This window comes from Ascaphus truei, chromosome 16, assembly GCF_040206685.1.
Source record: "Ascaphus truei isolate aAscTru1 chromosome 16, aAscTru1.hap1, whole genome shotgun sequence".
NCBI lineage: Eukaryota > Metazoa > Chordata > Amphibia > Anura > Ascaphidae > Ascaphus > Ascaphus truei.
The window spans coordinates 49,533,913-49,558,245 of record NC_134498.1 but is presented as its reverse complement, the minus strand read 5'-3'; the positions used below and the strand labels follow the sequence as shown (position 1 = coordinate 49,558,245).

Below are 24,333 nucleotides of genomic sequence, written 5' to 3'. Positions count from 1 at the left end.
CACTCACAGACAGCACTCACAACCCACGCGCCACCCGCCGCCTCACACCCTAGCAGGACACACGCCTCACATTTTTACATCACTTATGGCACCAAAATATACATTGTACTGTGGTGTGGTTACAATAAACCATTTTTATACAACATCGTATTACATTTTCTTCCATCTTTCTTTTCAATATTATTATCCAACCTTTACAACAAACAGTCACCTATTGTTCCACGATTTATAAATAATACTACCTATTACGCATTTACATCCCGGGCAACGCCGGGTCTCTCAGCTAGTAAGTAGATAAAGGAGAAGCTATAGTCTTGTTAAATACTACTGATTTTATAATAGAATGATGAAGATAATTGGAGGATACTCAGTTCTATGTGCCACTTTTAGAGGGTCTTACTCCACTCGAACAACAAAAAGTCAGTTATGTTGGAAACGATTTGGTCTAACACAACCTTTTTTAAATTGTGAACTGCCTGCTAGAAAATGTGTTCTGTGAACCCCTATAAGAGGAAGTCTAGGGCGCCTCAGTGTCTCACCACCCTAACCTCCTCTCTCCTCATACTCCCTCTCTCCCATCCTCCTCCCTCCCCATCTCCCCCATCCTCCTCATTCTTCTCTCTCCCTCCCTCCCTCCCCCATCCTCCTCTCTCCCCCTCCCTCACCTCCATCCTTCTCCACGTCCCCCTCCTCTCCCTCATCCCCATCCTTCTCTCCCCCATCCACATCCTCCTCTCCCCCATCCCCATCCTCCTCTCCCCCATCCACATCCTCCTCTCCCCCATCCCCATCCTCCTCTCCCCCATCCATCTCTCCCCCAACCACTTATTCAATATATTTGTATGAATGTCAGTCAAATGGATTGGGCGTCATGGATCATAAAGCCAATCAAACATACAACGCATGCAAATTGTGATAGCTACACCTCACCTCTGCTCCGGCTGCACTAAGCCGTCAAAAAGCACAATGGCGGCGCAGGGCCCGCACTTTTCCCGCGCTCCCCTGTCTCGGCGCACGCGCGCTTCCCGCTTCTTCCCACCTACGGAAGCCGCGCAAGCCCAGTTCACAGCGGCAGCTCCGCCCTCCTCCTCCAGCTCCGTCTTGGATGCATGCGACGTCATCGCCCCCCCCCCTCCTCCTCGGTGTCTACGTCGGGCGCTGACGTCATGAGCGTCCTGCTGCCCAACATGGCGGAGTTTGACACCATCTACGAGCTGGATGAGGAGGAGGAGGAAGAGGAGGAGAGCGGCGAGCTGGAGGAGGGCCACGGGCGGGTGGTGAATGAGGAGCACCTGCTCAGATACGCGCCGGACCCTGTGGTGGTGCGGGGGGCCGGGCACATCACCGTGTAAGAGGCGGGGACCCGGGGCCTCACTGCGCTGTGTGTGTACATTACTCTGTGAGAGGGGCAAGGGGGGACCCGGGGGCCTCACTGCGCTATGTGTATACATTACTCTGTGAGAGGGGCAAGGGGGGACCCGGGGGCCTAACTGCGCTGTGTGTACATTACTCTGTGAGAGGGGCAAGGGGGGACCCGGGGCCTCACTGCGCTGTGTGTGTACATTACTCTGTGAGAGGGGCAAGGGGGGACCCGGGGGCCTCACAGCGCTGTGTGTATATGTTACTCTGTGAGAGGGGCAAGGGGGGACCCGGGGGCCTCACTGCGCTGTGTGTATATGTTACTCTGTGAGAGGGGCATGGGGGGACCCGGGGGCCTCACTGCGCTGTGTGTATACATTACTCTTTGAGAGGGGCAAGGGGGGACCCGGGGGCTCACTGCGCTGTATGTATACATTACTCTGTGAGAGAGGCAAGGGGGGACCCGGGGGCCTCACTGCGCTATGTGTATACATTACTCTGTGAGAGGGGCAAGGGGGGACCCGGGGGCCTCACTGCGCTGTGTGTACATTACTCTGTGAGAGGGGCAAGGGGGTACCCGGGGCCTCACTGCGCTGTGTTTATACATTACTCTGTGAGAGGGGCAAGGGGGGACCCGGGGGCCTCACTGCGCTGTGTGTGTACATTACTCTGTGAGAGGGGCAAGGGGGGACCCGGGGGCCTCACAGCGCTGTGTGTATATGTTACTCTGTGAGAGGGGCAAGGGGGGACCCGGGGGCCTCACTGCGCTGTGTGTATATGTTACTCTGTGAGAGGGGCATGGGGGGACCCGGGGGCCTCACTGCGCTGTGTGTATACATTACTCTTTGAGAGGGGCAAGGGGGGACCCGGGGGCTCACTGCGCTGTATGTATACATTACTCTGTGAGAGAGGCAAGGGGGGACCCGGGGGCCTCACTGCGCTGTGTGTATACATTACTCTGTGAGAGGGGCAAGGGGGGACCCGGGGGCTCACTGCGCTGTGTGTATACATTACTCTGTGAGAGAGGCAAGGGGGGACCCGGGGTCCTCACTGCGCTGTGTGTATACATTACTCTGTGAGAGGGGCAAGGGGGGACCCGGGGCCTCACTGCGCTGTGTGTATACATTACTCTGTGAGAGGGGCAAGGGGGGACCCGGGGCCTCACTGCGCTGTGTGTACATTACTCTGTGAGAGGGGCAAGGGGGGACCCGGGGGCCTCACTGCGCTGTGTGTATACATTACTCTGTGAGAGGGGCATGGGGGGACCCGGGGGCCTCACTGCGCTGTGTGTATACATTACTCTGTGAGAGGGGCAAGGGGGGACCCGGGGGCTCACTGCGCTGTGTGTATACATTACTCTGTGAGAGGGGAAAGGGGGGACCCGGGGGCTCAATGCGCTGTGTGTATACATCCCTCTGTGAGAGGGGCAAGGGGGGACCCGGGGGCTCACTGCGCTGTGTGTATACATTACTCTGTGAGAGGGGCAAGGGGGGACCCGGGGGCTCAATGCGCTGTGTGTACATTACTCTGTGAGAGGGGCAAGGGGGGACCCGGGGCCTCACTGCGCTGTGTGTATACATTACTCTGTGAGAGGGGCAAGGGGGGACCCGGGGGCCTCACTGCGCTGTGTGTATACATTACTCTGTGAGAGGGGCAAGGGGGGACCCGGGGGCTCACTGCGCTGTGTGTATACATTACTCTGTGAGAGGGGCAAGGGGGGACCCGGGGCCTCACTGCGCTGTGTGTGTACATTACTCTGTGAGAGGGGCAAGGGGGGACCCGGGGCCTCACTGCGCTGTGTGTATACATTACTCTGTGAGAGGGGCAAGGGGGGACCCGGGGGCCTCACTGCGCTGTGTGTATACATTACTCTGTGAGAGGGGCAAGGGGGGACCCGGGGGCCTCACTGCGCTGTGTGTATACATTACTCTGTGAGAGGGGCAAGGGGGGACCCGGGGCCTCACTGCGCTGTGTGTATACATTACTCTGTGAGAGGGGCAAGGGGGGACCCGGGGGCCTCACTGCGCTGTGTGTGTACATTACTCTGTGAGAGGGGCAAGGGGGGACCCGGGGCCTCACTGCGCTGTGTGTATACATTACTCTGTGAGAGAGGCAAGGGGGGACCCGGGACCTCACTGCGCTGTGTATACATTACTCTGTGAGAGGGGCAAGGGGGGACCCGGGGCCTCACTGCGCTGTGTGTATACATTACTCTGTGAGAGGGGCAAGGGGGGACCCGGGGCCTCACTGCGCTGTGTGTATACATCCCTCTGTGAGAGGGGCAAGGGGGGACCCGGGGGCCTCACTGCGCTGTGTATACATTACTCTGTGAGAGGGGCAAGGGGGGACCCGGGGGCTCAATGCGCTGTGTGTATACATTACTCTGTGAGAAGGGCAAGGGGGGACCCGGGGGCCTCACTGCGCTGTGTGTATATATCACCCTGTGAGAGGGGCAAAGGGGGGGACCCGGGGCCTCACTGCGCTGTGTGTATACATTACTCTGTGAGAGGGGCAAGGGGGGACCCGGGGGCCTCACTGCGCTGTGTGTGTACATTACTCTGTGAGAGGGGCAAGGGGGGACCCGGGGGCTCACTGCGCTGTGTGTATACATTACTCTGTGAGAGGGGCAAGGGGGGACCCGGGGGCTCACTGCGCTGTGTGTATACATTACTCTGTGAGAGAGGCAAGGGGGGACCCGGGACCTCACTGCGCTGTGTGTGTACATTACTCTGTGAGAGGGGCAAGGGGGGACCCGGGGGCCTCACTGCGCTGTGTATACATTACTCTGTGAGAGGGGCAAGGGGGGACCCGGGGGCCTCACTGCGCTGTGTGTATATATCACCCTGTGAGAGGGGTAAGGGGGGGACCCGGGGCCTCACTGCGCTGTGTGTATACATCCCTCTGTGAGAGGGGCAAGGGGGGACCCGGGGGCCTCACTGCGCTGTGTGTGTACATTACTCTGTGAGAGGGGCAAGGGGGGACCCGGGGCCTCACTGCGCTGTGTGTATACATTACTCTGTGAGAGGGGCAAGGGGGGACCTGGGGCCTCACTGCGCTGTGTGTATACATTACTCTGTGAGAGGGGCAAGGGGGGACCCGGGGCCCTCACTGCGCTGTGTGTATACATTACTCTGTGAGAGGGGCAAGGGGGGACCCGGGGCCTCACTGCGCTGTGTGTATACATTACTCTGTGAGAGGGGCAAGGGGGGACCCGGGTGCTCAATGCGCTGTGTGTGTATATATATATCTATCACCCTGTGAGAGGGGCAAGGGGGGGCCCGGGGGCCTCACTGCGCTGTGTGTATACATTACTCTGTGAGAGGGGCAAGGGGGGACCCGGGGACCTCACTGCGCTGTGTGTGTACATTACTCTGTGAGAGGGGCAAGGGGGGACCCGGGGCCTCACTGCGCTGTGTGTGTACATTACTCTGTGAGAGGGGCAAGGGGGGACCCGGGACCTCACTGCGCTGTGTATACATTACTCTGTGAGAGGGGCAAGGGGGGACCCGGGGCCTCACTGCGCTGTGTGTACATTACTCTGTTAGAGGGGCAAGGGGGGACCCGGGGCCTCACTGCGCTGTGTGTATACATTACTCTGTGAGAGAGGCAAGGGGGGACCCGGGACCTCACTGCGCTGTGTATACATTACTCTGTGAGAGGGGCAAGGGGGGACCCGGGGCCTCACTGCGCTGTGTGTATACATTACTCTGTGAGAGGGGCAAAGGGGGAGCCGGGGGCCTCACTGCGCTGTGTATACATTACTCTGTGAGAGGGGCAAGGGGGGACCCGGGGGCCTCACTGCGCTGTGTATACATTACTCTGTGAGAAGGGCAAGGGGGGACCCGGGGGCCTCACTGCGCTGTGTGTATATATCACCCTGTGAGAGGGGTAAGGGGGGGACCCGGGGCCTCACTGCGCTGTGTGTATACATTACTCTGTGAGAGGGGCAAGGGGGGAGCCGGGGGCCTCACTGCGCTGTGTATACATTACTCTGTGAGAGGGGCAAGGGGGGAGCTGGGGGCCTCACTGCGCTGTGTATACATTACTCTGTGAGAGGGGCAAGGGGGGACCCGGGGGCCTCACTGCGCTGTGTGTATACATTACTCTGTGAGAGGGGCAAGGGGGGACCCGGGGCCTCACTGCGCTGTGTGTGTACATTACTCTGTGAGAGGGGCAAGGGGGGACCCGGGGCCTCACTGCGCTGTGTGTATACATTACTCTGTGAGAGGGGCAAGGGGGGACCCGGGGGCCTCACTGCGCTGTGTGTATACATTACTCTGTGAGAGGGGCAAGGGGGGACCCGGGGGCCTCACTGCGCTGTGTGTATACATTACTCTGTGAGAGGGGCAAGGGGGGACCCGGGGGCCTCACTGCGCTGTGTGTACATTACTCTGTGAGAGGGGCAAGGGGGGACCCGGGGGCCTCACTGCGCTGTGTGTATACATTACTCTGTGAGAGGGGCAAGGGGGGACCCGGGGGCCTCACTGCGCTGTGTGTGTACATTACTCTGTGAGAGGGGCAAGGGGGGACCCGGGGCCTCACTGCGCTGTGTGTATACATTACTCTGTGAGAGAGGCAAGGGGGGACCCGGGACCTCACTGCGCTGTGTATACATTACTCTGTGAGAGGGGCAAGGGGGGACCCGGGACCTCGCTGCGCTGTGTATACATTACTCTGTGAGAGGGGCAAGGGGGGACCCGGGGCCTCACTGCGCTGTGTGTACATTACTCTGTGAGAGGGGCAAGGGGGGAGCCGGGGGCTCACTGCGCTGTGTGTATACATTACTCTGTGAGAGAGGCAAGGGGGGGACCCGGGACCTCACTGCGCTGTGTATACATTACTCTGTGAGAGGGGCAAGGGGGGACCCGGGGGCCTCACTGCGCTGTGTGTATACATTACTCTGTGAGAGGGGCAAGGGGGGACCCGGGGCCTCACTGCGCTGTGTGTATACATCCCTCTGTGAGAGGGGCAAGGGGGGACCCGGGGCCTCACTGCGCTGTGTGTATACATTACTCTGAGAGGGGTAAGGGGGGGACCCGGGGCCTCACTGCGCTGTGTGTATACATTACTCTGTGAGAGGGGCAAGGGGGGAGCCGGGGGCCTCACTGCGCTGTGTATACATTACTCTGTGAGAGGGGCAAGGGGGGACCCGGGGCCTCACTGCACTGTGTGTATATGTTACTCCGTGAGAGGGGCAAGGGGGGACCCGGGGCCTCACTGCACTGTGTGTATATGTTACTCCGTGAGAGGGGCAAGGGGGGGACCCGGGGGCCTCACTGCGCTGTGTTTATACATTACTCTGTGAGAGGGGCAAGGGGGGACCCGGGGCCTCACTGCGCTGTGTGTATACATTACTCTGTGAGAGGGGCAAGGGGGGACCCGGGGGCCTCACTGCGCTGTGTGTATACATTACTCTGTGAGAGGGGCAAGGGGGGACCCGGGGCCTCACTGCGCTGTGTGTATACATTACTCTGTGAGAGGGGCAAGGGGGGACCCGGGGGCCTCACTGCGCTGTGTGTATACATTACTCTGTGAGAGGGGCAAGGGGGGACCCGGGGCCTCACTGCGCTGTGTGTATACATTACTCTGTGAGAGGGGCAAGGGGGGACCCGGGGGTTCACTGCGCTGTGTGTATACATTACTCTGTGAGAGGGGCAAGGGGGGACCCGGGGGCTCACTGCGCTGTGTGTATATATTACTCTGTGAGAGGGGCAAGGGGGGACCCGGGGCCTCACTGCGCTGTGTGTACATTACTCTGTGAGAGGGGCAAGGGGGGACCCGGGGGCCTCACTGCACTGTGTGTATACATTACTCTGTGGGAGGGGCAAGGGGGGACCCGGGGCCTCGCTGCGCTGTGTGTATACATTACTCTGTGAGAGAGGGGCAAGGGGGGACCCGGGGCCTCACTGCGCTGTGTGTATACATTACTCTGTGAGAGGGGCAAGGGGGGACCCGGGGCCTCACTGCGCTGTGTATACATTACTCTGTGAGAGGGGCAAGGGGGGACCCGGGGGCTCACTGCGCTGTGTGTATACATTACTCTGTGAGAGGGGCAAGGGGGGACCCGGGGCCTCACTGCGCTGTGTGTATACATTACTCTGTGGGAGGGGCAAGGGGGGACCCGGGGCCTCACTGCGCTGTGTGTACATTACTCTGTGAGAGGGGCAAGGGGGGACCCGGGGGCCTCACTGCGCTATGTGTATATATCACTCTGTGAGAGAGGCAAAGGGGGGACCCGGGGCCTCACTGCACTGTGTGTACATTACTCTGTGAGAGGGGCAAGGGGGGACCCGGGGCCTCACTGCGCTGTGTGCGTATATATCACTCTGTGAGAGAGGCAAAGGGGGGACCCGGGGCCTCACTGCGCTGTGTGCGTATATATCACTCTGTGAGAGAGGCAAAGGGGGGACCCGGGGCCTCACTGCGCTGTGTGTATACATTACTCTGTGGGAGAGTGGGAGAGTGGGAGAGTGGGGGAGTGTGTGTGTGTGTGTGTGTATCAGTACCGTGTTAGCCGAGCTTCAATAATCAAAAAATAAATAGATGATACCGTTCTGTGGCTAACGAAATGCTTTTATTTGTGGGAGCTTTCGAGATACACTGATCTCTTCTTCCGGCGATGTTACAATGAATGAAGCAAGCAAAGGGAATACTTAAAAACAGTGTCTCTTGGAATGTTATCTGTGCTTGTCCTTCCCCCGGTGTGGATGAGATTTATGGCTAGAGGTGTTAAATGGTTCCTGAAAGAAAGTGATGTAAGAGTGTGTGTGTGTATCTGTGTGAATATAAATGAATGGAGAGCCCACAGTGTATACAGTGCTTTACAAAAGGGGTGTGTGGAGTGGGAGTTAATAAAAATGGTGTGGGTAGGTGTGGAAATGTGGGAGATAGTGGCATAACTAAAAGTGTGTGTGGATACTATGTGGTCCCTATTGGTGTATAGGGATGGAAAAACAAGGAGTGTTGGTATGTGTAAGAGACAGATGTGTGTGCATACATATAGCCAGTGTTCGACAAACCTATACATTTGCTCGCCCCAGGCGAGTGGATTTAACATTGTGGCGAGCTACTATTGGCCCAAGCAGCACACGTTTGGTACTAGGTGGCGAGTAGATTTTTTTGTTTGGCGAGTAGATTTTTTTGGTGATTTGTCGACCACTGCATATAGCACAGTATGTACAGACATGGTCTTTAGCGCTCATGGGAAGAGAGTTCACTTGTGTCAGTAATGACTCATAAAATTTCGATCTCTGTTTAGGCCACCGTTAAGTGTCCCGAACAGTTGCATAAATTTGTATTCATGCAACTGTCTCTCTTTCGGTGTTTTAAGATTACCTTTGAGTATGGCAACCCTCAGATCGTTCATCTTATGGCCAGAGTCAGAGAAATGTTCGCCGACAGGACTGTCTCTTGTTCCGTGTTCGCCGACAGGACTGTCTCTTGTTCCGCGTGTGATGCTGTGGCGGTGCAGGTTCATTCTCTTGTTTAGCCCCTGCCCTGTCTCACCTATGTAGTAGCAGCCTCCTGGGCACTCCACACACCCCTTTTGTAAAGCACTGTATACACTGTGGGCTCTCAATTCATTTATATTCACACAGATACACACATACACACACACACACTCTTACATCAATTTCTTTCAGGAACCATTTAACACCTCTAGCCATAAATCTCATCCACACCGGGGGAAGGACAAGCACAGATAACATTCCAAGAGACACTGTTTTTAAGTATTCTCTTTGCTTGCTTCATTCATTGTAACATCGCCGGAAGAAGAGATCAGTGTATCTCGAAAGCTCGCACAAATAAAAGCATTTCGTTAGCCACAGAACGGTATCGTCTATTTATTTTTATTTTTATATATATATATATATATGTATGTGTATGTATGTATGTATGTATATGTAGAAGTATCAATTACTGACACAAGTGAACTCTCTTCCCATGAGCGCAAAAGGCCATGTCTGCACATACTGTGCTATATGTATGCACACACAGCTGTCTCTCACACATACTTATACTCCTTGTTTTTCCATCCCTATACACCAATAGGGACCACTAAGTATCCACACACACTTTTAGTTGTGCTACAATCTCTCACATTTCCACACCCACCCACACCATTTATATCCACTCCCACTCCACACACACCTTTTTGTAAAGCACTGTATATACTGTGGGCTCTCCATTCATTTTTATTCACACTGATACACACACACACTCTTCCATCACTTGCTTTCAGCAACCTTTTGACACCTCTAGCCATAAAACACATCCACACCGGGGGAAGGGCCAGCACAGATAACATTCCAATAGACACTGTTTTTAGGTATACCTTTTGCTTGCTTCATTCATTGTAACATCGCCGGAAGCTTGCACAAATAAGTGTATCTCGAAAGCTCGCACAAATAAAAGCATTTTGATAGCCACAGAACGGTATCATCTATTTATTTTTTGATTATTATATATATATATATATATATATATATATATATATATATATATATATATATATATATATATATATATATATATATATATATATATATATATATATATATATATATATATATATATATACACAGTGTTCGACAAACCTATACATTTGCTCGCCCCGGGCGAGTGGATTTAACATCGTGGCGAGCTCCTATTGGCCCAAGCAGCACACGTGTGGTACTAGGTGGCGAGTAGATTTTTTTGTCTGGCGAGTAGATTTTTGGGTGATTTGTCGACCACTGTATATATATATATCACCCTGTGAGAGGGACAAGGGGGGACCCGGGGCTTCACTGCGCTATCTATATCACTGATTATATATATATATATAATGTGCGTGTTGCAGACCTGTCTAAGACATGCTAATGAGCACACAGTAATATTTCCATTTGAGATACGTGTGTGTGTGTGTATCTACATACATATACACACATACATGTATATACACACACAATATGCACAAAAATTCAGATGAGCCACGTGTGTTGAAGCAAACTCTTCGACTGAATATCTGATTGAGCCACCTGTGCTGATGCAGGGATATCCTGAAAACCTGACCTATTGGTTGCCCTTGAGCACTGGAGTTGCCCACCCTTGTTTAATGTAGAGTTGGGGGGGGGGGGGGGGGGCGCGGGAGATCTTTCTGGGAGGGCGCAGGCGGTTGCAGAGGCCCCGTGCTCTTCACCGAGGCCTTTACATTAAATGCCGGGGGATCGCGTGAGGCCTCTGCAGCGCTATACTTACCTTAACTCTGCCGGCGGGACACGTGACGTCACATCACATGACCCCACGGCGTCATTTGACACCGCATCAAGGTAAGGGAGGGGGGCCCAGCTGCAAAAGTTTGCGCTCCCCTGATGTAGAGTGTTCAGTTACTGCCTTGGAAGCAAACCCTACAGTCTTACTCTGTGCAGAATAAATATCTTGTTACCAAAGTTAACCTTTCCATAACCACTTTTGCATGATGTCTTGAACATATATCAGAGTACTATATCTGCAAACCCTCACATTTTATACATTCATGGATCTTAACCATATCTGCATCAGCCTCCTTTTTTCCATTGTATTTATTCATGCAGACATGGTTAAGCCATGAATGTATAAAAAGTTATTGCTGTTTTATTTGCGATTTCAGGTTTGGATACCACAGTGAATATATGCACAGAAAGTTCTTGAGTGTTAAAAAGAGAAGTGTTTTTTGGTTTATTGATGTATAACTTTTGTTGTGTATATTTTTTTCCCCTTAAGGTTTGGCTTAAGCAACAAGTTTGAAGCAGAATTCCCCTCTGTTTTAACAGGAAAGGTAAGCATGTTTGCATTTAACTTCACAAGGCAACTAGGGTGTAATTGTAGTTATGTATGGAAATAAAACACAACACTATAGAAAGTGTATTCATTAAGAGACCCTTTGCTGTAGTTTGCCATGCACCTGTATACCCAGTCATTGAATGGCGTTGAACAAATATTGGAATTACTGTAATATGCTGTATTACGTGAAGGTAACATGATCACTGTTCTTGTTTCCCTAGGATACAAAAGATTTGCTAATATAATAATTAGAAGTTAATTGTGTTTCAGTTCCCATAATGTCTCTTTACCAGTAGTGGGGGGGGAAATTGTATATTAACATGCTTCTTTGTTTGCATGGTCTGGAATTATTTTCTTTTTTTTTTAACAGTTGAGTTCCTCCGTAAAAGATAGCAATGAATAAATACCCTATTTAAACTACATTTCAAAAGCATTTGTCTACTTACTTTTTTAAAACCTTACTTGTACATGTTAATCTGTTTTCGGTTGGACGTTTTATCATTGTGCTTACTTCTTGTGAGGTTGTTCTTTAAAAACAACTTGTAAAAACTCTTTTGTAACTGATCCCTGATCACTGCTTGTTATATAAAAATATAACGAGTGATCAAATAAGTATTAAAGTATTTGAAAGATTGTACACGACTTACGGGGTGATTCCTAAAAACTGCAATAGTGCCAATTTGGGCAGTATCGCACATGAACTCACTGAAGTCAATGGGAGTCAGTGTCCCGATCCGCAGTTTAGGGTTACCAGGTGCCCAGTATTGAACCGGACTGTCCTGTAAAAAATTGGAGCTAATATTGGACATGTATGTATCCTGTATTACCTCTCTGGGCGTGTATGTGTCCGGTATTGCCTCTCTGGGCGTGTATGTGTCTGGTATTACTTCTCTGGGCGTGTATGTCCTGTATTACCTCTCTGGGCGTGTATGTGTCCTGTATTACCTCTCTGGGCGTGTATGTGTCAGGTATTACCTCTCTGGGTGTGTATGTGTCCGGTATTGCCTCTCTGGGCGTGTATGTGTTCGGTATTGCCTCTCTGGGCGTGTATGTGTCCGGTATTGCCTCTCTAGGCGTGTATGTGTCCGGTATTGCCTCTCTAGGCGTGTATGTGTCCGGTATTGCCTCTCTGGGCGTGTATGTGTCCGGTATTGCCTCTCTAGGCGTGTATGTGTCCGGTATTGCCTCTCTAGGCGTGTATGTGTCCGGTATTGCCTCTCTAGGCGTGTATGTGTCCGGTATTGCCTCTCTGGGCGTGTATGTGTCCGGTATTGCCTCTCTGGGCGTGTATGTGTCCGGTATTGCCTCTCTGGGCGTGTATGTGTCCGGTATTGCCTCTCTGGGCGTGTATGTGTCCTGTATTGCCTCTCTGGGCGTGTATGTGTCCGGTATTGCCTCTCTGGGCGTGTATGTGTCCGGTATTGCCTCTCTGGGCGTGTATGTGTCCGGTATGGCCTCTCTGGGCGTGTATGTGTCCGGTATTGCCTCTCTGGGCGTGTATGTGTCTGATTGTTACATCTCTGGACATGTATGTGTATACCGGTGTTGCCTTTCTGGACATAGTGACCTGGCCAGTTTGGGGGAGCCACAGGATTTCCCTGAGCAAGACTGTTGCTAGCGGGCTGGATAGCTTCCTCCATCCTGATTGGCTGCTGCTGGGTACTGCAGCCAATCAGGAGGATGTGTCAGGAGCATGTGGGTGGGGCCAAGGAGAGGAGGAAACAGCATGACATGTGTGCGCGCGTCTCTCGCACCATTGTGTCCAGTATTTTTGGAGAACCTGCCTAGCTATCCTAACTAGCGCAGTTTAAAGCATATCCCCTTTCGTGCTTTCACTTTATTGTAACTAAAGATTTCTTAAGTGGGGCTGCACATTCAATAGTAGATTTTAGCTGCCCAATTAAACATTGGTAGCAATATCCTTGACAAATCAGTTTTTGCTAATATTTTACTTTACTCCTAAACCAACGCGCCCCCACCCACCCACCCACAAAAAAAACATCTCTCACTCATGTTGAAAAATTCTCCGCTTTTTCCTTGCTTTATACACTGTTCTAACCTGTCCCAGGACAAATCTGTAACACAATTCTCCATTTCTTTATACCAGTAATTATATTTAATAACTTTCGCTCATTTCAAGTGCTAATTAAGGATGTAGTGCTGTATTGCAGCAGGCGGGTGAGAGGAAAAAGACATCCCCACTACTTTCTCCTCTCTTAGGCACAGATTGTTCTTTTTTATAACGCATAATACCTTTTCTAGCATGTCTGGTTTGGGGGAGGAATAGGCTTTTTTTGTTGTTGTGTTTTTTGTTTTTTTTTCTACTTCCACAAGAACAAACTAAACTGACAAGATTCCCTGATGATATACAGGCCCCTATAGCACTAACTGCTCCAGGTGACAACACAATGACTCGCTGAACCTCAAGGGAACACAGTACAGTTTCCTGCCCAAATGCCTTAAACAATAAGAGGTCCTCTGAGCAGATAAGGCTGCAGTTAAGGGGTGTAAGCCGTAAAATGTGCCCTTCGTATTGTGACCCAAGATGACAGGTGATTGATAGGGTCATGATTGTGATTTTTGAAGAGGCCAGATCCAGCCTGCTGGGCTTTGCTTAGTCTTTTTCTGTTTGCCGCCCTTCTTGCATCCTGTCGTAAAATATTACGACCCCCTTTTAACAATGTTTAAAAGAAGAGAGGGGGGGGGGAAGCCTAGAGGAAATAATCTGCCTTTACAATGTGGACAAGTACAACCAGAAGCAAAGCTCTTATCTTTTCTTTTGATGACCGAGACAAAAACCATATAAAGGGGACTAACCAAACGCTTCTCAAATCGGCACCATTGAGTAAACCTCTCCGATGGTGGCGGCGCGGTAATGGCGTTCCTACTTTATTCATCTCTGCAGGAAATACTTGCAACGCACGCTGCTGCGTAGGATGCTTTTGCTCTGATCTGAAGGATGTGTATATTGTACATCTCCATTTTTCTCTTCCTCCTTCTGGAGCCACTCCAGCCTGACCCGATTTTTAGAAATAATGGATTTTCCAAGCACACGTTTGCACACGCATCTGATACGTCAATCTGTGGTTATCTGGGTATTCATAAAACATGGTGTGGCTGGGGGAGTCCGAGGAGCGGGTGAGAAACACGGAGAGCATTACTGGGTGCTTGTGGTTTCTTTTTCTCCCCTTTATATTGTATATAGCATTTTATTAACACCATATTATGCTTATATGGGCCAGTTCAGTAAATATTTATTCCAGCATTCTTTGACGACTTCTATTCAGACATTTTTAGCGTGTAATCTTAGCTGGGAGTTTTGGTAATACGTTGTTAATCATTTTACCAATCTAGACACTGTAGAAGTAGTCCTGCGGTGCTTTAATATGTATTTTGAGGCAACATACACCCACCTCATGGATTCATTTATTATATATTTTTGAATTCACCAAGATATTCCACAGCCCAGCAAAATGGGATCATGGCAATCACACACACACGGACGTATTACACGGACATTACAGCGTTGCCATATGCTAGTGCAGGCATACCCAACTCCAGTCCTCAAGGGCCACCAACAGGTCAGGTTTTCAGGTTATCCCTGCTTTAGCACAGGTGATGTTGTCTTCGATTGAGCCACTGATTGGACCACCTGTGCTGAAGCAGGGATATCCTGAAAACCTGACCTGTTGGTGGCCCTTGAGGACTGGAGTTGGCTGCCCCTGCTCTAGTATAAAGGTATTAGGAACTGCTCCTCAGAGAAACCAGGAATACAGAGCAAGGACGCCCACTTCCTACTGTTTAACGCTTTTCTACACTATGTTAGGTTGTCATTAATGACATTTTCTAACTCCCTTCCTACCCTGGCTGCTTTCCTAAAATACAAGCAGTTAAGCCAGCCGTCCCAGAACCCACAGAACCAACAAATACTGGCCTGGCAAGACAATTTGGGCAAATTCAAGTTATCAGCTTTTAGTATTAAATAGCACAGGGTTCAAGTAAGGAGGACCGTTCCGCCATGAAGTACTGCCATCCGTCTGTGTAACGAGCAGGAGGTAATGACTGGGAAGTATTCATGACTAAAGCACAGTATTGGTTGTTGCAGGTTGCCCCAGAAGAATTTAAGATCAGTACCGGGCGCGTGAACGCCTGCTTGAGGAAGAATCTTCCCCTCAATGTGAAGTGGCTGCTATGTGGCTGTATCTGCTGCTGTTGTACATTAGGCTGCAGTCTGTGGCCTGTGATATGTCTAAACAAGAGAGTAAGTGCAGACTGTCCAGTTTTATGGAGATGGATGAGTTACAATGGTCTCTTGTGTTCTAAAGCAACCTGGAAGTGAGAAGAACAAGACGTATTCCTAATTCATGAGCCTCTTCCTGTACGGCTGGTCTTTAGTCACATAGTATATTGATTAACAGGGGGTTTTTGTTTTTTCATATTAAGGTAATTAGCAAAACTATTTTTTAAACACTTGAAGGTTTGCGGACTGGTTCCATCAGTCTCGTTCCCCAAACTGCAGTTTACACCTTTTGGTAACAGTGTTTACTACCATAAAAAAAAAAAAATTTAGATAACCTCTGGAAGACTTCAGCACCGTTTTCATTCCTTCGAGAGCTGTAGAATCTTTTAAAGGTGTATTGTTACTTGGGGGAAGCCGGTTAACAAAAAAACGTTTGGGCTTTGTCTGAACACACATCTGCTCACGAGTGATAGATTTCTTTACCCACCAAACGTATATCATTTCTGGTCTTTGTGAAACCCCAGCCTACTTATCCCATGTTTGTGCAAATATTGTTGCAGTGCTACGTCCTTTTATTTAAAAGACCAGCTTCCTATATAACATATCATTTATAACATTTCATTATTCAATTAGAATATATAGCAAAATAACATTTCTTTGGTCTTTTTAAAAGGTAAAATAAAAAATGCACTATAACCAAACTTTTCTCAGGGAAGTTATTGTTCCCACCGACCCCAGGGTCCTACAGAATAGTTTAAAGAACACCTGTCTATTACAGTCACACATTGTATATTTCTCAGTTCATAATGTCTGTTTCATCGTTTCTATATGATTTTCATAGACTAGAAGATCCATTCATAAATTGTTGGAATGGGAGAATAACAGATTATACCACAAGGTAAGCTGTCTGTCTGTCTGTGTGTGTCTGTGTGTATCTGTGTGTGTGTCTGTGTGTACACTTACTGACTTATGTTGAGGACATTAAATAATATGACAATAATTGTGTTCCCAGCTTGGTTTGCACTGGAAGTTGAGTAGAAGGAAATGTGAATCTAACAATATGATGGAATATGTAAGTATGACATTTTTTATTAATTTTTTAATTTATATTAAACTGACAGACCAGGATAATGTGAATGAAGTCGGGTAATTTAGTATATCTATATTATTATTATTATTATTATTTTTTTCCCTGCCATTGAGGTCTGTGACACTTATCCGGTCCCACAGCCACACGGGTTGAGAACAGGAATGCTTATTTTTAATGTATACTGCTTGTGAATCAATATCTTGCTGTCCTTGTGTAGCAAAATAATACATTCAGTGATAACTAGGGGTAGACTTGATGTACGTATGTATTATGTTCTGCAGTGTCTCTTTACACGGTTATCTTTTATCCCTTACAGGTAATACTAATAGAATTCATACCAAAATATCCAATATTTCGACCAGATTGAAGAGAATTGACTACTTAATTTTTGTTTTCATGTGACCTGTCATTCCTACCCTTAGTGCCTTGTAGACGGTTCTGGAAAGAAGATGATATACTTCTACTGTGTTTTAGAAACGCAAAGGGTCTTTTTGTATAACCGTAGAGTATCCTTATAGCTCTGGTATTTTCTATTGTGTGTAAGAAAACAACATTTGCACATTTATTTTTTTATGTTGAGGGAGGCTCCTTGCGTGGCATTCACCATTTTAATGTTGTATACACGCACATACATGTATATAGTTGCCACTAGGAATCTAATATCAGTGCTGCTTTAAACTGAAGCTTGTTGCCTTACTTGTTTCTACAATATTAACTATTCCACTACCATAGAGTTTAAAGCCACAAGCCCCTTCACCTTACCTTAGCCGTGGGGGTCTCTCGAACCTGATTTGTGGTCCCCTGAACTTTGGGGTAAGGAATGACCGAGGCCCCTCGTTGTCACCGATGGGAAGTAGGACATTGCAGCTGTCTAATGGTTGCTAGAGTGAACCCTGACCCTGGAATCATTGTGTGTCCGGTGGGCAAATAGTTTTGCCCGGTGCTGGCACAGCGGGAACCAGAAGCACTGCTGAGCAGGTCAGGTGAGAGAAAAGGATATGGAGACGAGAAGATTGCAGCGTTAACCCATGGGTCCGTTCTGATACACTACTACTGACAAGAGCTCCAGATAGTTTAAACCTTCCAGCAGTGAAGGAGTTATTAAACGCCTCACCAATCTACTTAATGTAGAACCCTGGGACTGTCAGATTTCTAGTACTGTTGGACAAATCCCTTGTGTGTGTATGCAGCGTGCCGATTATAGTTGGGTTATAGCTGTGCTTATTTTATTATATGTCACGTGTCGGCCAGAAGAATGGAAAGTGCTGTTTACCAATAAGTTATTATAAGCGAGGGCACTTGGATGTGTTCAACATTTACAGCTATTTATACACGTATGTGTGTGTGTGTGTATATATAGATATACACACATTATATACATACACACCTTCACATCTTCACACCTGAAAAGGATTATTTGTTTAACCAAAAACAAACTGTAAATATTGCCTTTTTCAGAATGTAAAGTGTTATGCCAGTTTACAGAATGTAATCTAGCTGTTCCTATGTTGCCAACGATTCTATCTATGTTTTGTATTAACTTCTAGGCATTATTTTGATTGTATGAATCCTTTAGGTCCGTTGAAGCGGATGTAGACATTAATGTATTGTTTTGCAAAGGGGCCTATCGCGCTGTTCTCTAGTAAAGCCATAATCTGGTTATATGTAGAAGCTGAGAGAGGGCACTTTCGTAGCAAATCTATGTAATTGGACAAAAGTTCGGTTTATTTCTGTTTTCATATTAAAAATGTTTATTCTTCAAAATGTAATGTCTAGATACAGAACTGGAACATTACTGATATTCGGTCAGGTTTTTGGTAACCAATATAAACCTAAAGGGGGGTGGGGGGGGGGAAGGAATTGCTGTAGCAGAAACGTATAATACAATATTGGTCTATTTCCTAATTGGCGCCTGTGCTTGGAGAGCATACAAAACTGTGGTCATAAATGTGTGGCAGTGAAGGAGTTAATGGAGTATGGTTGCTATTTAGTATGTTGCTTCTGTAATATAGCACAGTAATGTCCCAACCTGTTGACTGCTGGTAACGATGCTTCTGTCGAGGATACGTGACGACCAGTCCCGGTTTAATGGCCAGCGCCCTGGAAATCCCCCCAATGTTGCAGTGCCACATTATGGGGCAGATTCCTTGAGCTGCGGTGCGGGTTAATGCCAGATTGTTTGCGTTACTCTGCATCAGAGCTTGATGAATCTGGGGGTGTATCCCCTCACTGCCACACAGGCTGCAGCATGTTACTGTGCAATTCATTGCAGCATGAATGGGATTCAAATGACTGTAACAAGTTCTAGCTGCATTTCTGTGTGTGTGTGTGTCATCCTTGTTAAAATTCACATGATGTACACGCTCCTGATTTTTAAGGCTGCGTTTATGTGCGCCGTGGCCAGTGCTTGAAGTCCGTCGCGAGTGCCCATAGTGGGCACGACCGCGATACAGCGGCCAAGATCGCTGTAGTCAAGAGAACTTAACATTTGCAGCAGCGTGACGTCAGCGGTTCAGCCAATGAGGGCAAACCGCACGCGGCCACGCCCCCTGTCACCCTCCGCAACAGTGCAGGAATCGCAATAACGACGGCTGACGTCAGCGGTCGCGTCGCCATAGCTAGTACTATAAGCGCAGCCTAAGACGGCACTCACAATTTTCTTAATCCAGGGGACCAGGTCAGTTGGCAGACGCCCTCTGAGCTCTTCTCTGCGCCAGAGAGGTACGAGGAAGCCCATCTCGGTCATAGCCACATCTTTTCCGCTAGCTCGGGTGTCCAACTGCAGTCCTCGGCCACCAACAGGTCTTCAAGATATCCCTGCTTCAGCACAGGCAGCTCAATCAACAACTGCTCAGCCACCTGTGCTGAAGCAGGGAAAGCCTGACCCGGCCACCCCTGAACTAGACAGTGAGCAGGAGCAGCAGTAAAAGTGGCAAGTTACGTGTGCCTGGAGCCGCTGATATCCGTCCCCATGCTCTTCTCAGTAGCAAAAAGTAGTGGTACTGTGAAGTACGATTCACTCGGTCACATCGTGTCCGCTAAAAGCCACACACAGGTGAGCAGAAATTAAAGTGACACACAGGTGTAAAAAAATACAACTAAGCTTTATTGCTTCCTATTACTACCAGGAACATTGTGAAGCGGTGTGCCTGGCTGCTTGCAGCAATACAAACGCCATGGTCCCCCGGCTACAGAACATGCTGAGTTCTTGCCTTTTTATACCTGAGCCTGGAGAGTGTGCATCAGAGAACCGTCCGTTGCTACTTAAGCACAGAGAATTCACCATATATGCACCATTATCTGGTATCATTTAGTTCATGTTGAAATTCAGTACTTGGTGTCACCCATCTGTTTTCTATGTTTTAATACAGGGGTGCTAAGCTCCAGTCCTCAAGCCCCCCTCAACAGGTCAGGTTTTCTGACCTGTTAGGGGGGGGGGGAGGCGGCCTGGAGTTGAGCACCTCTTGTTTAATAGATATATTGTAAAGTGAGAGATGAAGCTTTTTGTTTTTTACTCAAGTGAAGTACTGTTGCATCGTAAGCACCCAGGCATTTAAGGGGTTAATGGAAAAGGATGCTACTAAAGCAGGGGTGGCCAATTCCAGTCGTCAAGGGCCACCAACAGGTCTGGTTTTCAGGATATCCCTGCTTCAGCACAGGAGGCTGTCTTTGACCGCACTACCTGTGCTGAAGCAGGGCTATCCTGAAAACTTGAGGACTGGCATTGGCCACCCCTGAACTAAAGCAAAACGTGTTAAAGTTAACGTAGCCATATTTACCAGCGTGACTTGCACTGTATCTCTCCCCATCCCCCCTCCTCTTCCTCAAATCATGCAGGAATTATGGTTAAACAAAATACTGAAACACCCACAAATATATTCAACAAAAAACACTACGCAAAGTACTGAACCACTGGCAAATATACAAATAGAAATATACATACATATCAGTATGTGACTAAAGAAACAGGGTAATCCATCTCTGGAGTTTGCCTCCCCAGGATAAGTGGTTTCAGTTCCCCGCTTATAGATCGCCACAATGGGCTTCTTTTTAACTCCTCTCCAAGTAGAATAATCTCTCTGTGGTTGGACGTACACCGCACATACTGTACTTGAATAAACAAGTAATGCATCTGGAAGTAAATATAAAGGAGTTAATGATACAGCTTCCATAAGATGGATACACGGTGCCTTGTTGGTGAAAATAAGCAATGTGTTTTACAAGAGGATAGGGGAAAAGCTGCTCTAACTCATTTCAAAATAAGTTTACTTTTTCTATGTATATAACTTTTTAATGTCTGTCTTTGCTGTATCCGCTACAACTATACAAATATTTCATGGTGTATATAAAAGTGAAATAGTTTTTAATAAGCTTAATTTCCTTATTAAACAGTTTTTTTTGTGATGGTTGCTATGCCCTATATCTGTTAACTCTTAACACTGCAGCAACGTTATCTCAATAACCCTGATCTAAACGTGTGTGTGTGTGTGTGTACATTCTTACCTAAACTGGCAATCGTTTGGTGCTCCTGTTATAAATCTATCAAAATCCTGATTGTGTGCCTAACGAAATGGCCGCCTTCTAACTTTGCTGCAGTCTGTAAAATACTGCAGCTGATGTGTTACATTATATTACGAAGTGTAACACATTGTTACAGCTTTCAAAGTGATACCGTCTGCTGATTGGAACACAGCCACAGATCTGTTTGATACTTGGTTGCCAAAGTTCAGAACTCAAAAAGGTGACTCCTGTTTCAAAAGAGGAAGTGGATATGACTTTCTAAATGGTTTCTATAGCAACCAAAGGATGATCCGTACATTAATAATAAAAAAAAAATCATTAAATTGGTTTGTTAAAAAAAGAAACACAGTTATCTAATGCTACAGCACTGACTGATTAACACAGAAAAATCCTGTTTTGTTTTTTTGGTTTTTAAGGAGTTGCAAAGGAGACTTTAACACCAAACATTTGTTTCTGCAATGACAATGTCTTAAACGCGTTCATTCAAAAACCTCACAGGACAGTGGCAGCTTTACCCAGGCTTTTTCTTTTTTGAGCCTTAACACCAGCATTTAAGAAATGTCACCAGAATGTGTTCTATCAATCAATAGCCATAGTGGTGTTATAAAGAGGATAAGCACCTTCTTTCTTTTTCTGTATGCACGAACATTGGTACATTGTATGTGTAGCTTGTATAAACGGAACATGTTTAACAATATACATTGTTTTTCGGTTTACATTTTAAAAGACAGTATAATTTGACATTGATCCACCGCAGTCATTTTTTATATTTATAATATATTAAAGTAGATAAACTTGGGACGTTCCCTAGCGGGGAACACATGTGTTCCGTATCGCGTTGCACTATATTTTGTTTCCTAAAATAGGAGTAATAACTGGGGATTGATGTTTTAAATACTGAAAATAAAGCGAATTGTGGCCACCAATTTTCAGAGAGCAATCATTAAAAAATGTGTATATTAGGGCCTTCAGACAACTAAATTGGTTCTATAAAGCAGTACAAAACTATAGTAATGCTTGAATGGATTTGTTTCTTACTGTTCAATAATAAATGAGATCTAGAAACACACAACTAGTGATGTACTGAATACCTGAAAATTACCCGGTGCTTTTTCAGCTACCGGAATGACCCTGACCCAGCAGCAGGGGTCTGGGCCCGGCAGCGGGTAGGAACCGGCGCTGGGTAATGTCAGAGTAGCTGACAATGTTTCATCACTTACCTGCAGCCGGCGCCACCTGGGAGCCGCAACAGACATGGCGGTGGCAGCAACAGAAGTCCATGTTCAGCCGGCGGGAGCAGCAGGAACACAGCACACAGCTGTCCAATAGGAACACTCCTGCTCCGGTCACATGGTTCCCCGGCTCACACTGGTATCAGCTGTGCGCTGTATTCCTGCTGCTCCCGCCGGCTGAACACAGACTTCTGTTGCTGCCACCGCCACCAGGAATTCTGCTGCTCCTCCCTTATTTCGCTGATGTCTTGTTCACCCTGCAGGTAAGTGCTGTCTGGGTAACTGGGCATCCGGCCGGGTAAAATGATTGATTTTGCCCAGGTACCCGTTACCCCGTTTTCTGAAAAAGTAGGATCCGGTACAACACCTACACGACGAAGAGAAGTTGCCTATTCATTATGTTTTTGTAAGAGTACCGTTTTCTGTAAATGCAAAGTAATCTTCCAATCTTAGTGCAACCACTGGGTAGATCACTATCAAAAAAGATTGAAATGTAGCAAAGCCTCACTAAAACATTTTATATCGGCAATACTACATTCATCCTTTTTTATTTTATATGTAAAACACATTGTTTGGTAATCCTGTTATAAATCTGTCAAAATCCTGATTGTGAGTGCCTAACAAAATGGCCACCTAACTAAGTTTAATACATTATTGTTACAGCTTTCAGAGTAATAGATAGTCTGCTGTTTGGAACAGAACAGATCTGTTTGTGATACTTTTTGTTGCCAAAAGGCAGAGCTCAAAAGGTGTGCGTTTCAAAAGAGGAAGTGGATATGACTTTCTAAATGGTTATAGCAACCAAAGGATGATCAGTACATAAAAAATCATGAACAATGGCATTAGGAGTTTAAAACAATGGACAGTATTATCAAATACTACAGAACTGATTTATTTTTATTTTAAAAAAAATAGGACGTTTCACATTTTGCTGCTTTAACTGTCGAGTCAAAAGATATTCATTATCAAGTTTACTAAAATGGCAACAAAAGGTTTCATAATCCTTTCCATATTCTGTTTGCATTTAATATGGATTAACACCTTCACTGATGTTGGAGGGACTCCCAGCACAGGTTAATTTAAATTATACCGTTTCCCCTCTGAGGAGATCTTCATACAGTTCCACCCAATGATGTGTTGTTTATGTGGTTGTCATAAATGAATGAAATTGTTACTCTTATTTTTACAAAATCTGGTGTATTCTAGAAATCTTTATTGGATTATTTTTTTGGGATAATTGCCTTTTATCTATCCAACAATTCCCCTTTTTAAAGTGTGCAGAAAAACTGCGTTCAATTGTTACAGGATATTGCCAAAAAAAAAACATTGAATATTTCCTCTTGTTTTCTTTAGTGTTTATTTTGTAATAGTTCTACAATGTATTTATTATACCGCTACATGTCTGTTCTGCTATTCGGTGATTTAAACGCCACTTTCCAAATACAGAGATATGGGCTGTTTTCCAAGGAGTGTGCTTTGAAGAACATCTGTGAAGTTTGCTATTACAAGGACTTTAATGCAGATATCCCCAGCAGAAAAGGGGTTATACAAGAACATCCAGATCTGCAACAACAAGTCCACATTGGTTGTGGCGCGTGGAATAACTGTTGAAGAAGTTTCCATTAAAGAACATACAGTATATTCCTAAACGCTACCTTCTCTTGCTCTGAACGTGACCCCTTCTCCCCTCCCCCTTTAATTGGCTTTTCACCTGATCTATATGCTCTGGAGGTAACCTTGCACTCATGCTGATTTCCCACACCAAATGACTTCTGTTTTATTGCCAAGCACCACTAATTATCCTTACTAATCAACTCTTACAAATCCAATCCACATCTTCCTGTGTTGGACTCCCTTTTCCGCCCTTCTCCGCCCTTCTCCATCCCTTCCAACTTCCACTCACGCCATTGTGGGTCACTTTAACCCCTCTGTGTGCCCAAGGATGTAGCTACGTCGTCATGGGGTGTAGCACGCCTGGGGCGATGATGCAGTAGCATAGTCACAAGCTAATAGCTCGGTTTTTTTTGAAGAGGAGCTGACATTTTGCAGAACTCTTACAGGAAGAGGAACAGAAGAGGAGAACTTGT

At 47.6% G+C, this 24,333-nt stretch overlaps 1 protein-coding gene and 1 long non-coding RNA gene across 2 annotated transcripts in view; one reads left to right on the top strand and one right to left on the bottom strand.

The window, feature by feature from the left end:
- The window catches only part of LOC142467613 (uncharacterized), a 28,586-nt gene extending 27,413 nt beyond the window's left edge, over positions 1 to 1,173 (bottom strand). Inside the window, exon 1 of the long non-coding RNA XR_012788439.1 lies at positions 931 to 1,173. This is a non-coding gene — a long non-coding RNA (uncharacterized LOC142467613). The remainder of the gene's footprint in view (positions 1 to 930) is intronic.
- On the top strand, positions 1,090 to 20,897 carry CHIC1 (cysteine rich hydrophobic domain 1). Its single transcript, XM_075573534.1, has 6 exons — positions 1,090 to 1,348; positions 11,104 to 11,158; positions 15,269 to 15,424; positions 16,245 to 16,301; positions 16,416 to 16,475; positions 16,810 to 20,897. The coding sequence occupies exons 1-6, from the start codon at positions 1,110 to 1,112 to the stop codon at positions 16,858 to 16,860; spliced, it is 618 nt and encodes a 205-aa protein (XP_075429649.1). The 5' UTR covers positions 1,090 to 1,109; the 3' UTR covers positions 16,861 to 20,897.
- Positions 20,898 to 24,333: the final 3,436 nt, after the last annotated feature.